General features: G+C 44.1%; 1 protein-coding gene across 2 annotated transcripts in view; it reads right to left on the reverse strand.

The window, feature by feature from the left end:
- Positions 1-17,412, reverse strand: part of LOC137316523 (dedicator of cytokinesis protein 2-like) — a 1,021,473-nt gene that overhangs the window by 907,109 nt on the left and 96,952 nt on the right. For both annotated transcript variants that reach the window (XM_067980505.1, XM_067980471.1), the window contains exons 3-5: positions 16,983-17,023; positions 12,708-12,763; positions 4,144-4,240 (exon numbers count right to left, since the gene is read on the reverse strand). In XM_067980505.1, the coding sequence (XP_067836606.1) occupies positions 4,144-4,240; positions 12,708-12,763; positions 16,983-17,023 (194 nt within the window). The remainder of the gene's footprint in view (positions 1-4,143; positions 4,241-12,707; positions 12,764-16,982; positions 17,024-17,412) is intronic.

The following is a 17,412-nucleotide window of genomic DNA, read 5'->3' on the forward strand; positions in this document are numbered from 1 at the left end:
ATCCTTTGTTACAGGTTCACTGATGATGGAAATGTTCTTCCTTTCTTCAATCACACAAATTGTTCTTTGATTTCCACACACTGTCTTTACAGTTCTCCATGATTTCTGTTTCAATTTGTGATGAAAGTCTCCCTTTGTAATTCGGCTGCCATTATAAATTTTATTCCACGAGCTGAAATATTTCTCTTCCTGCCTTTTTTTTTGTTCCCTCACTTTTATCTGCCACATTCCATCATGTCAGATCCTGTTAGTCCAACACTTCCTTGTCAAGAGTGCAGTATTTTCAATAAAAAAAAATTTATATCATAGAGAATTGCCTGATTAAAAATAAGCGCCTGGAGTTAATAGTGTTCTGGATCCACTGATGCAGAGTTCAGTAATTAACATTCAGTCTAAACCACAACAGAGGCAATGAATGAAACCACATTGTCACCACAGCTAATTTGAGGTTCAACATGAAATATTCAACTGATTTGAGTTAAGTGGAGTGGATTTTTGCTTCGCAGCCCAGCAGTCAAAAGCTAAAATCCCAGTGGAAACTATTCTACCAACACGACAATGGTAAGTGACAAGTGTGAAGCGTTCCATCAGTTCGTAGCCTTGTCAGTTGAGTCATCTTCCCCCTCCAACCTTCCCTCCAGCTGCATTGACACTAACAGAGACATTGTTTACAGCGGAAGGAAAGCCCAGGGGTGGGTGATTTTATTGTCCCACTTTATTTTTTGATTCTCGGGGGCATTTTGATTGACATTTTTTGAAACGCCAATTCTCTTACTGTTCAGAAACATCCTGAGTAGAGTCTCCAACCTTGCTAGGCCAGTCTGGTGGTGCTACTGCTGTGTTAATTTTGAGGTACTTCTGTATTTGATAAAACTTTATATGAACATGTTAAAGGTTAATGTACTGAGTTTAAAATGGAGTTCTGTTAGTTGCCTCTAAAATGAATTATTTTGCCTTTGTATTAAAGAAAGAACCTGCATTTATATAACACGACCTCAGGACATCCCAAAAAGCGCTTTATAGCCAATGAAGTACTTTTGAAGTGAAGTCACTGTTGTAATGAGGGAAACACGGCAGCCAATTTGCGCAGAGCAAGGTCCCAGAAACAGCAATATGATGATGACCAGATAATTTGTATTTTTAGTGATGTTAGTTAAGAGATAAGCATTGGCCAGGACACTGGGAAGAACTGCCAAGTTCTTTTTCGAAATAGTGTCATGGGATCTTTTACATCCACCTGTGAGAGGGCAGTTTAATGTCTCATCTGAAAGACTGCATCTCTGACAGTGCAGCACTCCCTCAGTACTACACTGGGAGTGTCAGCCTAGATTTCGTGCTCAAGTGGGGCTTGAACCCACAACCTTCTGACTGAGAGGTGAGAGTGCAACCCACTGAGCCACTTTTGATGGTTTGTGTGAAAAAAATACACAATGCCATCTAGAGTTAACTATGAGTTTCAAAGGCGAGCTGCTGTTCATGTTATTGTAGATAAATAGACTCTTATCAAGACAAAATTGTCACCAAGGACCTGAGATAATGTTCGCAGATTTTCCACCATAAGAGGAAATTAAGTTGTTACCCATGATGGTTGACCTATCAGTGGATACCCTGAGAGGAAGCTGGTCGATAACTCATAATTAACACCTTTGTCTTAAAAAGTCTGCTTTGGCCGAAGATATCATTACCCAGCACGCAACAGTATATTTGAAGCCAAGTCTCAATATTCTACGGAACACTTAGTTTAACCATCAATTTTAATGTCACAGTGGTGAGCAGAACTCCCCTGAAGAATCAGCATGCACCATAGAAAAAGCATCAAAAGACTCAGTTAAAGGACTTGAACAGGACTGTATGACATTGGAACATTTTATTATTTTCACTTCAGGATAAAATAATGCATATGTTTGCCCCCTCCCCCCGTCCCTCATTGGAACTGGCCATATAGACAGCAATGATCTCTTCCAGTCCTGTATATTCCTGAGTTCCTATAAACCTTTTGCTTCTGTGTGAATTTCTTTGGGTGATAAATTTGACTGGTGGTTTAGCGTGAAATATGTGACCTGGCAAAATGGTGTTCTCCTGCCTTTGTTAGGCAGGCTTGGGGCACTTCTTATGGCCTTAATGGAACACATGCCAGCCCTCAGCTGGCGACAGTTCCCTTGTGCCTAATGGGTATAATGGGTGGAATCCCTGGGGAATTCACCAGGACTCCCCCTTAGGACATAGGTGGAAGATTTATGCCCCTGACCCCCCCCCCCCACCCAACTGGAATTTGCGATGGAGCCAGGATCCCAGCAGATCAGGATCTACCACAAATTCCTGGTCCCCTCGGGTGGAGATCTCATGTTCTACCCTCCCCCAACTCAGTATTTCGGTCCCTGGGTATTTAATTGCAGTTAAACTTTGTTCAACTTTCTGCAGAGTGAAGGTTATTATATTGTCTACCAACTTGATGCTGGGTCTTAATTAAACTCTATTTGTCATACTCAAACACGTCCAAAGCTCCATCTCAACCTGGCATTGAGAAATGGGTGTGTGTGTATCCTGATTGAGCCAGGCTGCAGGGTCATGCACCATCCACCATAAGACTGAAATATTGAAACAGGAAAGAGAGAGCTGAATACAGCACAATTTTCAGCTCTTTTCCGAGAACATGTTGACTTATAGCTTTTCAGTCAGTTCTTAGAACAGGGAATTCGCAGGCATGGCCACTGAACTGAAACATTGCATTTGTAAATCTAGTTGATTTGTTCCAATTCCACCTACTTACTTTCTCACCATATCCCTTAATCCCTTTTCCCCAGAAAGACATCCAAGTGTCTCTTGAACCCATCTATACTACGCTCTTCAATATAATTTCCTTATAACATAAAGTCCTGATAACTAAATCCATTTTTTCTTCTCCCCCGTATCCTCTTAGGGTAATAATACCCTATTATCTTCCGACAATAAAGTCATCAAAAATGCACATAAAACTCCAAATCGAGGTAAGGGGAGTGTTACGGTGTGGGGTCGGGCATGGAAGCAGAAAGGGAGTGGCGCCATTGACTGTGTGGTCCCAGTCTTTGAGATGAAGAAAGCCATGAGCTCCTCATGCTTAGCATTGATGAGCCGGTGAAGGAGGCTTGTCATCGAGAGGAGGAATCTGGAATTGTCCTTACTCTCCAGGATAATCCAGGAGCAGGAGGAACATTTGGCTGCAGAGCAGATGAGGATGACCAGGCCAGTCACATACCAGCTGTGCTGAAGACTTGAGGGTGCAGAGGTGGCAAATGTACTGGGGGGGATGCTAGGGATGAGAGACCATGACGGATACAGTCAAGTATTAATTCAAGCAGATTGGGTCAAGACCCAGTGAGACTATAACTATTGGATTTAGTGTAAAAATACATAGAAATTAAACATTAAAATTATAGTTAGGCTCGGAATAAGAAGCAAAGAGATGTTACAGATTTTTTCTCTGTGATTGGCTGCTCACAGAAATATGAAGGATCCTGCTGGTAGAGAATTCAGTATCAAGCACTCCCAGGTATGTGTAGCCTGGGTGACTGCAATGTCTTTACAAGGTCCCTCAACTCTGGGTTAACAATGTGCCTTAACCCCAACTACAGGACAGCTTCCCCTGCTGCACCTGTGTGAGATTTTAGCTTTCAATATGGCACCCTTGACTCTGCCAATTAAGTGCCTTTTGTCACCAAACTGGGCTTCTTTTGAATTGTGGGCCTGTACCCTCGTAGAACAGGGGGTAAGAATATCCAAAACCTTATTTCACTTATGACCTCAACACACAGGAGTGAGTTGAGGCATTCATCCCATTACTCTGGGCTGAATTCAAAGCCTGCTTCTAGAGGGGAAACACTATTGTGCTAACCCATTCTGTTACCAAAGAAAGAAGATCCTTAGACCATCAGCAGGTCTTGGATTCCAGAGAGATAGATGGACATTGTTTCCAGCCCTATCACTGCTCCACCCATCTCTGCAAGGTAACAAGTCCGCCTTTTCACTAAAGTCAATAACGTTGGCAAAGGAACTATTTTGAGGGAATTTATACACACTGATCTCTTCGCTGTATTGCTGAAAAAGCTACCAATCTAAAACCTCATTCATATCTAAAAGGAAGAAGAACTGAGCTTGTTGACTCACCATATACAATTGTTTCCAGATGTTGGACCACTCCCTCAAGGTGGTTGTGATTTCTTGCACCAGGGGCATCTCCATGGAAACAATGTTCTCCTGATTACTTGAAAAACAATGAAAGCTGATGTTAGTCTCCTCATAAACCATACAATCAGGTACTGGTTTGGATGAAGAAGCTCCTTTGGTCAATTTAATCCTCCCCTTCTAGAATATTGCCCTTGCCAGCTTCTCGTTCTAGCATCCAGCTGCTCTTTAAAGGAGCCCAGGATCAAACTTGAGATAAGGGCCACAAAAGAATAATGTCAGAGTTCATTTTCTGATTTTGTAGGAGTAATAATGTTGTACTGGGATAGTGAGAACCTACATTGCGATTAGTCACTGTTATAAAACCCCTGGTATACTCACTCAGCATTTTAATAGATTTGCTGGGTGCACCTCTATGAAGCAAACAGTCAGTAACCATTGGTCAAGGGGTATAATCCTGAACAGTTCAAGAGCTGCTCCTACGAACAAGCTATGTGCTACTTTTTACATTCCTTTTTCTCTCTCTCTCTCTCCTGAATCCCAGCTCCAGCAACATCTGAGAGCTGGTGGGCTATGAATTAAAGCCCAAAGACACATTAGCAGCAGGTTTTCTGAGGCCACAGGTGAGGTTGAAGTGAACAACATATGGTTTCTCTCCAGCCCCCTACCCCACCCTACCCCACTCCCAGCCATTTAATGCCTACCATTGTGTTAAGATGACACTAGTTCTGGAGTGAGCCTTGGATCGATAACCTTGACTCAGAGGTGAGAGTGCTATTAACTGAGCCCAAGTTGACGCCTAAGTTGCAAGACCATGGGGGAAAAGAGTGGGGAGATTGGGACTAATTGCATAGCTCTTTCAAAGAGCCGGCACAGGCATGACTGGCTGAATGGCCTCCTTCCGTGCTGTAGGATTCTAAGATAGCTACGGAACTTCACAGGCAACTTATAACCTGACCACTTTACTACATCTAATCTGCTGATAACTCACCCGTTTGCGGTTAGTCATCGGTTAAGAGGAGATTTAAGAAAAATAATCAGGCAGGGCAGCTTAATGGCACAACATGTTGGCTTGGCATACTGACAACTTGGCTTTTTTTTTATTCGTTCATGGGATGTGGGCGTCGCTGGCGAGGCCAGCGTTTATTGCCCTCGAGAAGGTGGTGGTGAGCCGCCTTCTTGGCAGCACTCCCACCTCTCAGTCAGAAGGTTGTGCTGGTTCAAGCCCCACTCCTGAGATTTGAGCACATAATCCAGGCTGACACTACAGTGCAGTACAGAGGGAGCGTCTTTCAGATGAGATGCTAAACCCGAGGCTCTGTCTGGACGTAAAAGATCCCATATGTCAATATTTGTAGAAAAGCAGGGGAGTTCTGGCCAATATTTATCCCTCAACCAACTGATACAGATTGGGGTAATTTTCGTTATTGGTTGGGGCCTGAAACTGGCAGTCACTGATCGACTGCCTGCCCGAAAATTGAACATGGTATCTAATGGGCAGTCAATCCGCTACCACCAGTTTTCCGCTCCTGCTGAAAGTGAAAATTACCCCCCTTATCTCTGCTTGTAAGGACTACGCTTGCAGAAATTAGCTGCCATATTTGCCTACACTACAACAGCAACAACACTACAAAAGTACTTAAACAAAAGCAAAATGGTGCAGATGTTGGAAATCTGAAATAAAAACAGAAAATGCTGGAAATACTCAGGTCAGGCAGCATCTATGGAGAGAGAAACAGAGCTAATGTTTCAGGTCGATGACCTTTCATAAGAACATAAGAAACTGGAGCAGAAGTAGGCCATTCGGCCCCTTGAGCCTGCATTCAATCAGATCACGGCTGATCTTTGACCTCAACTCCACCTTCCTGCCCAATCCCATATCCCTTGATTCTACTGGAGTTAAAAAAAAAATCTATCGATCTCAGTCTTGAATATACTCAATGACTCAGCACCCACAGCCCTCTGGGGTAGAGAATTCCAAAGATTCACAACCCTAAGTGAAGAAATTCCTCCTCATCTCAGACTTAAATGGCCGAACCCCCTTATCCTGCGACTATGCCCCCTAGTTCTAGACTCTCCAGTCAGGGGAACCACCTCTCAGTATCTACCCTGTCAAGCCCCCTCCGAATCTTATATGTTTCAATGAGATCACCTCTCAGTCTACTGAACTCCAAAGAGTACAGGCCCATTCTACTCAATCTCTCCTCACAGGACAACCCTCTCATCCCAGGAATTAATCTAGTGAATCTTCACTGCATCGCCTCTAAGCCATGTATATCATAGAGTCATAGAGTCATAGAGTCATAGAGTCATACAGCACGGATAGAGGCCCTTCGGCCCATCGTGTCCGCGCCGGCCATCAGCCCTGTCTACTCTAATCCCATATTCCAGCATTTGGTCCGTAGCCTTGTATGCTATGGCATTTCAAGTGCTCATCCAAATGCTTCTTGAATGTTGTGAGGGTTCCTGCCTCCACAACCCTTTCAGACAGTGAGTTCCAGACTCCAACCACCCTCTGGGTGAAAAAGTTCTTTCTAAAATCCCCTCTAAACCTCCCGCCTTTTACCTTGAATCTATGTCCCCTTGTTATAGAACCCTCAACGAAGGGAAAAAGCTCCTTAGTATCCATCCTATCTGTACCCCTCATAATTTTGTACACCTCAATCATGTCCCCCCTCAGCCTCCTCTGCTCCAAGGAAAACAAACCCAATCTTCCCAGTCTCTCTTCATAGCTGAAGCGCTCCAGCCCTGGTAACATCCTGGTGAATCTCCTCTGCACCCTCTCCAAAGCGATCACATCCTTCCTGTAGTGTGGCGACCAGAACTGCACACAGTACTCCAGCTGTGGCCTAACCAGTGTTTTATACAGCTCCATCATAACCTCCTTGCTCTTATATTCTATGCCTCGGCTAATAAAGGCAAGTATCCCATATGCCTTCTTTACCACCTTATCTACCTGTTCCGCCGCCTTCAGGGATCTGTGAACTTGCACACCAAGATCCCTCTGACCCTCTGTCTTGCCTAGGGTCCTCCCATTCATTGTGTATTCCCTTGCCTTGTTAGTCCCTCCAAAGTGCATCACCTCGCACTTTTCCGGGTTAAATTCCATTTGCCACTGTTCCGCCCATCTGACCAACCCATCTATATCGTCCTGCAGACTGAGGCTATCCTCCTCGCTATTTACCACCCTACCAATTTTTGTATCATTAGCGAACTTACTGATCATATCCTTCCCTAGATAAGGAGACCAAATCTGTACGCAGTACTCCAGGTCACCAAAGCCCTGTACAACTGTAGCAGACTTTCAATAAGCTTTTCACCTGATAAAAGGTCATCGACCTGAAACGTTAACTCTGTTTTTCTCTCTCCACAGATGCTGCCTGACCTGCTGAGTGCTTTCAGCATTTTCTGTGATTACTTCAAAAGTACTTTGTTGGCTGTGAAGCTCTTTGGGGTGCCCTGAGGACATGAAAGGCGCTATAGAGATGCAAGTTCATTCTTTCTATTACAATAGTATTGTTAAAATAGAGACAAAAATGATTGTGAGATGGAGTGAGAGAAGTTGAGAGGTTTTTGTTGGAGGTTTTTTTTAAAAAACAGTTCTGACAATGGATGTAAGAGGCGGGAGTCACCAACTCAAGAGCAGAAAAATAAACTAATAAGTTCAAAGAAAATTTGGAAACAAGATGTAGATTTCCAAATTTAATCTGTTCTGACTAAAACCGAAGGATAAGGTTCCATGAAACTACAGTAATGAATAATTAAGGAATAAGATGTGTGGGAGTATATTAGATTGCAACTGCGAACATGCAATGTTCGTCAAGGACAAGAGCATGGGATGAATTCTTTCATCAAACTGCTCTCCATGATTATAAATAGGATTGCAAATTCAATATTGTAGATGGTGATGATTATTTTAAAATATTTGAATAAATACTTTATAAGTCAGTGGCAGTGATGTAAGAGGGTAGCTTTATTGCTGGGTGAGTGGAATATCTTCAACATCACTTTAATATACTTTTAATATAATGTTGAACAGCAAAGTTACCAGCTGAATGAGAACATTTTCCAATCTTGGCGATTGTAGTTCTCAGCTGCTGTAGGCTTCATAAAGGGTAATGAATGCACTGCGAGGCTTTGGTTTCTAGCATTGATTGAAAACATTCATCTTTCTGTGCCACGGATTGGCAGGACCTTGGCCTTTTATTATTCCTGATCAAGGGGTGGGGTAGGTGGAGTTGAGGTGCAGATCAGCCATTGAATGGCGGAGCAGGTCGAGTGCCTGAATGGCCTCCTCCTGTTCCTAAGTCTGCTGGCAGCAGTTGCTCAGTGTACCAGCAAACATCAAGTACAACTTCAGTGAGGGGCTGGAATATTGGCTATAGTGAAACGCCCATAATACACCATGTCTGATCTTCCTTTCCTTTTAATGACAGGAAGTTATGCTAAACCATTCTTAATCACTGGTTAGGCCCCAGCTGGAATAGTGAGTCCAATTCTGTACATCATACTTTAGGAAGGATGTCAAGGCCTTGGAGAGGATGCAGAGGAGATTTACTAGAATAGTAACAGAAATGAGGGACTTCAGTTACATGGAGAGACGAGAGAACCGAGGATATTTCCACTCAGAGCAGAGAAGGTTAAGGGGAGGTTTAATACTGTTCAAAATTATCAAAGGTTTTGATAGAGTAAAGATGGAGAAATTGTTTCCACTGGCAGGTGGGTCAGTAACCAAAGGACACAGATTTAAGATAATTAGAAACAAAAGCCAAGGGGGAGATGAGGGGGATTTTTTTTTTTTACTCAGTGAGTTATGATGATCTGGAATGCACTGTCTGAAAGGGTGGTGGAAACAGGCTCAATAGTAACTTTCAAAAGGGAACTGGATAAATACTAGAACAGGAAAAAATTGCAGGGCTGTGGGGAAAGAGCAGGAGGAGTAGAACTAATTGGATCGCTCTTTCAAAGAGCCGGCACAGGCACAATGGGACGAATGGCCTCCTTCTGTGCTGTACCATTCTATGATTCGATGATAACAGGCGGCCGATCCGCTGCCACCAGTTTTCTGTCCCTGTTGAAGTTGAAAATTACCCCCAGAGTTTTCAGGAGCGGAGGGGAAACACTTTGGGTAGGGGAGAGGGGGGGACGTCACACATTTCTTTTAATCTTTTTCCACTGAGACTTTAACTACTTGTTTTGGAGTCCAATTCCACCTTGGCCACTACTGTTGCCATCTTCTTACTTAAGTGGGCATCATCATCCCTTTAAGGGGATTTCTAGGGCGGTCAGACTTCCTGATGCAGCTGAGAATAATCTGTTTTGAAAATTCAACCGTAAAGCCATTATATCGGCTATGGGAAAGGATGTGACACAAGAACAATATATCTGCTGCTGCAGCAAGTTTTGCGTTGTGTTTAATGTCATTGAAATCATCAAGTTTTCTATCTATTTGAGCCAAAGTTGGTACATTAAAAAAATCGATTTGCTAACAGCTATAATGAGAAGATGGTACGTTCGATATTCTGGAAGAACAAAATCAAATGGGCTGAAGGGCCTTCTTTGTCCGAATCATACCGTGTGACCTCATGAAAACAAAGTTACATTATTTTTCTGGCCCAAGGCACTCTATGTGGAGTGACCATTTGTGCCATTGCACTTCCCTCTGTTTGCAACCACCTGGTAAAGCAAGGCAGGGATGTCCTCATTAAACTTCAGCCACCAATATAACTTTTAAATCAAGACTCCTGCAAATAGCATTGAGCAAAATTACCGTTCCTCTCTTACATGTCATTAATCTTCTGCAGACCAGCCGGCCTACGTCAAGAGGCTGGAAGAAAGCAAGGTCCTACTTCATAGGAACATAGGAACAGGAGTAGGCCATTCAGCCCCTCGAGCCTGCTCCGCCATTTGATAAGATCATGGCTGATCTGTGATCTAACTCCATATACCAGCCTTTGGCCCATATCCCTTAATACCTTTGGTTGCCAAAAAGCTATCTATCTCACATTTAAATTTAGCAATTGACGAGCAACTCCTCTGATCTGAGTGAACTACCATCCTCTTTTCCACGTCCCCCGCTGCTGTCCCAGACATGTTCTTCCCCAAGATGTTTTACTTTGATGGATGACCATCTGATAAACCAATTTCTCTTCCATTCCTTGAGCTTCAAACCCAAACAACACTCACTGAATCTATTGAACACATGTGTCATGTTTCTGATAACAGCTTGCTGATAGGAACCATTTCTCTTGGTGAAAAAAATATTTCCACATCGAATCCTATTAAATTACAACACTCTCGGTGTCAAACGCTTCAACGAAATTGCCACCGTGTGGCTTTGCGATTATCTTTTTGATCTGTTAAGAACTATTATCCTTTATGAAAAAGACTTTGGATTTTTTTTTCCTTTCTTCATCTCATAAGAACATGTCCTAATATTACACCTCGGCATAAATCTTCAGGCCTCAAATTGAAATAAAGCGGAACGGTCAAAAGTGGTAACTGGAAGTTTTGCTCAGTTGAAAATTTTAAACATTCAAGTTTGAACTTATGTTTTAACTAAGCTGGAGGCCTAGGCCCCTGGATAAGCCTGGAACTCAATTTATGCAGGGCTGAATAAGAAACACCAGTTGATGAAGCCTACTCACTTCCCAAAATAAGATACATTTTAAAACGTTTGCTCATGAGCAGAACCACAGAAGATCAAACAGTCATTAAGAAAAACATATACCAGTTCGCTTAATGCCTATATTTTTTCTTCAGTTTCTCCTCTTTTCACATCTCCTTTCCTGAAGGTGCAGATTTTTGCTGGGGTACAGTTCTACTGAAACTGGCAGCCCCTTCATACCTCAGCCAGTATCAGCTCTATTTGACTCTCGGCATTTTTTCTATCTGCCCAAACAGGCAGACGGGTCCTTGGTTTATCGCCACAGCTGAAAGACGGCACCTCCGACAGTGCAGCACTCGCTCAGTATTGGATTGAAGTGTCAGCCTGGATTATGTGCTCTCAAGTTCTGGAGTGGGGCTTAAACCTACGACCTTTTATCTCAGACTGATGGGATTAGCATCTCCTCAACACTAAGTGAAATGAGTTTGTGCAGTCACCAGCATGCATAGCACAAAACTATCCCTAAATTGTCAGTCTCACTCAGAAAAGACATAGGCTGCTAGAGGGAATTTTTTTTTAAAATGTCACACTAATGCAGGGTATGCAGAGTAGAGTGAGCTTTACTCTGCATTTAACCATGCTACTGTTACTGGTGAGCAGGAAGTGCTTGATGTCCATACTGGGAGAGAGGAGACATTTAACTCCCCAAGCCCAGCAGAAACCAGGCGGGGAGTGGGGGTGGGGGGGTGCAGTTCAAATCGAGCGGCCGACTTCCTGGCCTGATCCTGCAGCAAGGACACCTGCCTGAAGCCGGCAGAGTCTTTTTTTAAATATGCAGACTGGGTTCCGATGCTATCTTAACGTTGACCCGAGTGAGGAAGCCACTGTGGTTTCCCTGACAGGCTGAAGTTAGTGGGAGGAGGGTCAGTAGGAGAAGAGGCCCCTTCACTCAAAGGGTTGTGAACCTATGAAATTCTTGCTACAATTGTACAGGGCTTTGGTGAGACCTCACCTGGAGTACCGTGCAGAGTTTTGGACTCCTTAACTAAGGAAGGATATACTTGCCTTAGAGGTGGTGCAACAGAGGTTCACTAGATTGATTCCTGGGCTGAAAGGGTTGTCCTATGAGGAGAGATTGAGTAAAATGGGCCTATAGTCTCTGAAATTTGGATGAGAGGTGATCTTATTGAAACATAAAAGATTCTGAGAGGGTTTGACAGGGTAGATGTTGAGAGGTTGTTTTCCCTGACTGGAGAGTCTAGAACTAGAGGGCATAGTCTCAGGATAAGGGGTCGGCCATTTAAGACTGAGATGAGGAGGAATTTCTTCACTCAGAGGGTTGTGAATCTTTGGAATTCTCTACCCAAACGGGCTGTGAGTGCTCAGTCATTGAGCATATTCAAGGCTGAGATAAATAGATTTTTGGACTCTGGTGGAATCAAGGTCTATGAGGATTGGGCTGGAAAGTAGAGTTGAGGTCGAAGATCAGCCAAGATCTTATTGAATGGCGGAGTAGGCTCAAGGGGCCGTATGGCCTACTCCTATTTCTTATGTTCTTATGTCCTGCAGTGGAGACAGGAGGAGCAGGCGTCCTTCTTCAGGCCCCACAAAAGGAAATGTAGACTTCCCCTTCCTTGACGTTCCCCAACCAAGCCGTTACCCAGCCCGGAACCCTGTTCTCCCCACCTCCAACCCCCTCACTAATCTTGGGCCCAGTCAACGGACTCTGAACCACTTGATTTTAACTGGCAAGGAGCCGTTTCCTGCTGACCATTTTGGTGGGGAAGTCGGCTAGGATCCTGAAATGGGAAATTCTTCCTTTCTTCAGCCCTGATATCCCTCACGTTGACAAGCATATAGACAGCAAGCTGTTTATGTCAGTTCCATCCTAGCAACACGTCAATAAATCAATGGGGTTTGACCAAGTAAAGATACTTACCCTCTGGTCTCAACGATTGCATTTTTGATATGGATGATTGAGGCAGGAAATATTCCCTGCGGAGAGAGCACACAATTATTCTCCACGTATAATGTTTGATTACAACTAAGGAAGGTCACAAGGCATCCAATGAGTGATAGTATATGGAAAAATATCTCACTAAGTGACAGTGAACTTCATTCCGTTTGACTGCCCCAATTGCTTTAAACTGAGTGTAATCTTTGTCGGTCTGAAGAAAGTTCCGGAATACTTCATTAAGGTGATTTTTCTGTGGGGCAGCATCTCCGTTGAACCGAATGGACCCGCAACAGAGAGGAAAAAAAAAACTTCTGAATTACAGAGCAACCTGCGATTTGTAGAAAGGTCACGACTAGTCACTCTAGAATTTCTTCCCCGCCCCCCCCCCCCCCCCCCCCCCGCCCCCGTCCCCGTTTCCCAAACCGGCACATGCCACCGTGCATCTGCGTGAACCGGTGTTAGCTCTTAACATGAAAACAGAAAATGAGCCAGGAACCTCGCTGCAGGTCGATCAGCACCTACAAAGAGAATAAAGGCCCATTGGCCATTCAGGTGTCGATCTTCCCTCAGGACTGGAGCTCTGGTGAAGGGTCCTACACCCTAAATATTAACCTACCTTGCGCCTCTTTTCTGGCCCCTTGTGTATCCTCTCCTCCCTTCGCCCCTCCATTGGTGGCCGCCTAGGCCCCACACTCTGGAATTCCCTCCTAAAAAGGAGGAGAGGGAGGTGGAGGTGTTCAAGACCCTCCTTAGAACCCACCTCTTTGCCCATATTTTGATCACCCCTCCTCCTTTGGCTTGCCGTTCAATTTAGTTTCCTAATTATGCCTGTGTGGTTCTGGCTTTCTTTTTCAGATTTTTTAGCATCTCAGGTTTCTTTGATTTTTTTATCTGGAATGGAATAAAATTTTACTATCTATTTTAGTGTCTAAATGGACTGCTATTGCATTCTTTGAGAACTTTCATCCTTCTCAGTTTCTGGCACAGTTAAGGAATAGCTTGAATCCAAAGTAATGAGAAAGATAAGAACCAATGAATTTTTCAAGGGTGGGTGAATTGTAAAAACTTGTACTTTTCCTTTTGAAGATACTTTTTAAAGGACATTCAAGTCTCTCAGTAGGGTCGATTTTGACTTTGCGCGATAGTGTAAAATAGATGATAGTGAATCAGCAGCTCCGTTTTACATCTCTCCCCATTTTTATTTCCATTGAAGTCAATCGGGAGACATGTAAAAGAGGCTGCCAATTTGCTATCACCTGTTTTACACTATTGCACAAAGTCTCTCTCACATTATATATAGAAATAATATACTCGACTTGGCCTGACAAGTTGGCTCAATGCCACAGAGGAACTTATGTCACGGCCCAGATATTATCGGTTGAACACTGTTCCCTGTTGCACATGCTGAGCACTTCCTGTTCAGGGAGATTTTGACAGTAAATGGATGAATAATAATTGTTGCTGTGTCAAGTGTGTACCGAAGACAAAGAAATTAGAAATTTAAATGAAATTTTCCTCCCTATGCTCCTCATTTTATTGAAACATACAAGATTCTGAGGGGACTCGATAGGGTAGATGCTGAGAGGATGTTACCCCTCATGGGGGGATCTAAAACTAGGGGGCATGGTCTCAGAATAAGGGGTCGCCCGTTTAAGACGGAAACGAGGAGGAATTTCTTCTCCCAGAGGGTCGTGAATCTTTGGAATTCTTTACCCCAAAAAGCTGTGGAGGCTGAGTCACTGAATACATTCAAGGCTGAGTTAGACAAATTTTTGATCAGCAAGGGGGTCAAAGGATATGGGGAAAGGGCGGGAAAGTGGAGTTGAGGTAAAAATCAGATCAGCCATGATCTCATTAAATGGCGGAGCAGGCTCGAGGGGCCGAACGGCCTACTCCTATCTCTTATGGTCTTATTTGAAAGCAGTGACTCTGGCTGAGGGGGAGCTCCATGTGCACCCTCTGGTACCTCGCACAAGTGGCGGTGAAGTGAGTCAGGGATTGGCGCCGACGACTGATCAACTGTGGGGGCATCACAGGCGGCAAACAATCCTGTTTTCACCCGACTTCCACATGCCGATGCGCTTTCAACAGGGGGAATTGGAAGGCGATCAGGAGCAGGAACGTCAGCTGTGATATTCCCCTCTCTTTTCTCGGGTTTCTGCGGCTAATTATCGCGCCCCAGTCGCTGTCACTAGCTGAGACCCGCCCACTCAGCACAGGCAGGGAATCAAACCTGTAACCTTTACTTGGCCTGGTGCTTCAATGGGTGATGGCTTCATTCACGAGACAATAAAATAAATAGCTCCCCTCATGACCTCAGGGCGTCCCAAAGCATTTTACAGCCAATGAAGTATTTTTTGAAGTGTAGTCCCTGTTGCAATGTAGGAAACGCGGCAGACAATTTGCTAACAGCAAGGTCCTACAGACAGCAGTGTGATAATGACCAGATAACCTGTTTTTTGAAGGATAAATATTGGCCAAGTCATCAGGGAGAACTCCCCTGCTCTTCTAAATAGTCATGATGTGGAGATGCCGGTGATGGACTGGGGTGGACAAATGTAAGGAATCTTACAACACCAGGTTATAATCCAACAGTTTTGGACTATAACCTGGTGTTATAAGATTCCTTACACTTCTAAATAGTGCCATGGGATCTTTTACATCCATCTGAGAGGGCAGACGGGCCTCAGTTTAACATCTCATCTAATTAGTGTTACTGCAAATAAAAATAAGGACAAAAGAATTGTCCTTGAGAGGATGCCACTATCAGGAAAGATTGAGGAGTCTGGGGCACTTTTCTCTGGAAAAGTGAAGACTAAGAGGAGACCTGATAGAGGTCTTTAAAATTATGAAGGGGTTCAATAGGGTGGATTTGGAGAAACTGTTTTCACCTGTGGGTCAGTCCAGAAGAAGAGGCCAGAAATATAACTGTTTCTCTCTCCACAAATGCTGCCTGCCCTGCTGAGCGTTTCTGCATTTTCTGTTTTTATTTGAGATTCCCAGCAGCTGCAATATTTCGCGTTTGTTTAAGAAAAAGTTATATGGGTTACTTTTTAACAACAACTTGCATTTTTTAGCACCTTTAACGTAGTAAAATGTCCCAAGGCGCTTCACAGGAGCGTTTTATCAAACAAAAATGACACCGAGCCACATAAGGAGATATTAGGACAGGACTTGGTCAAATAGATAGGATTAAAGGAGCCTCTTAAAAGGAGAGAAAGGTGGAGAGCCAGAGAGGTTGAGGGAAGGAATTCCAGAGCTCAGGGCCTACGCAGCTGAAGACATGGCCGCCAATGGTGGAGTGATTAAAATCAGGGATGCGCAAGAGGCAAAAATTGGAGGAGTGCGGAGATCTCGGAGGGTTACAGGGCTGGAGGAGGTTACAGAGATAGGGAGGGGTGAGGCCATGGAGGGATTTGAAAACAAAGGATGAGAATTTTAAAATCGAGGTGTTCCCAGACTGGGAGCTAATGTAGGTCAGCGAGTACAGTGGCAATGGGTGAACGGGACCTGGTGCGAGTTAGGATATGGGCAGCAGAGCTTTGGATGAGCTCAAGTTTATGGAGGGTGTAAGGTGGGAGGCTGACCAGGAGAGCATTGGAATAGTCAAATCTAGGGGTAACAAAGGCCATGGATGAGGGTTTCAGCAGCAGATGAGCCGAGGCGGGGCGGAGATGAACGATGTTACAGAGGTTTAAGTAGGCGGTCTTAGTGATGGAGTGGATATTTGGTCGGAAACTCATCTCAGGGTCAGATTGGATGCCAAGGTTGTGAACGGTTTGGTTCAGCCTCAGACAGTCGCCAGGGAGAGGACAATCGCAAAGTATAAATTAATCATTGCTTTCGGGAATCCTTACCGGCTTCTCTCGCCAGATATTATTGCAACGCATCCACTATTTAAGCCCTGAAAACTTTTACTGTGAAAGTGTAGGCCGGACTCTCAGTGGCCTCTCGTAGGCTTTGTCTGAGGCCAGTCGGATCCAGGCACAGTCTTTGTAGCAAGGACCCCTTCTCTTGTCAAGAAAATTTGTGCGTGGCGAATAACAAACTAAAAGGCAAACAAAGCTAAAATATTTACTATTATTCCCCCCAACCCCACAAAAAAAATTGTTTCTCACATTGGAAATTTTTTTTTATGATTGATTTGGTCGCTTAAGGTTACTTTGACTGTCACTTCCATCTCATTTTAACTGTCAGGATTTTAACGTTGGTTAGAAAATGTTATTGTGCATTCAACAATCAATCAATCGGACTTACCGTAACAGATCTGTTTTTCAGGGAATACCCTCTGTACCAGCCTAAGGAAAGGAAACATAACTGGTGTTACTGCCAATAAAAGCAAGGACAAAAGATACCATATCCGGGAACCCCCTGCTGGAACGTTTGTGGAGATTGGGTGAGTACAGTGAGGCCCACTACAGTCAAATAGCCCATCACTGGCCACCAAGGCTTGCATGTGAAGAACAGACATGTGCGCCGGTTACTGGAGGATGGCCAACGCTCGTGGAATCATAACCCCTGGCACGGGTCAGCGCCTGCGGAGCAAGTGGGTAGGGAATCGGAAGAGGAATGAAAAATAAATGAGGGAAAATTAATAGTACTTCATACAACAACTTCTTCGACAGCTCTTCCCAAACCCACGTTCTCCAGCCCTGCAAATCCTCCGAGAACTCTGCGTTCTTCCAAT

This window comes from Heptranchias perlo, chromosome 1, assembly GCF_035084215.1.
Source record: "Heptranchias perlo isolate sHepPer1 chromosome 1, sHepPer1.hap1, whole genome shotgun sequence".
Classification (NCBI taxonomy): domain Eukaryota; kingdom Metazoa; phylum Chordata; class Chondrichthyes; order Hexanchiformes; family Hexanchidae; genus Heptranchias; species Heptranchias perlo.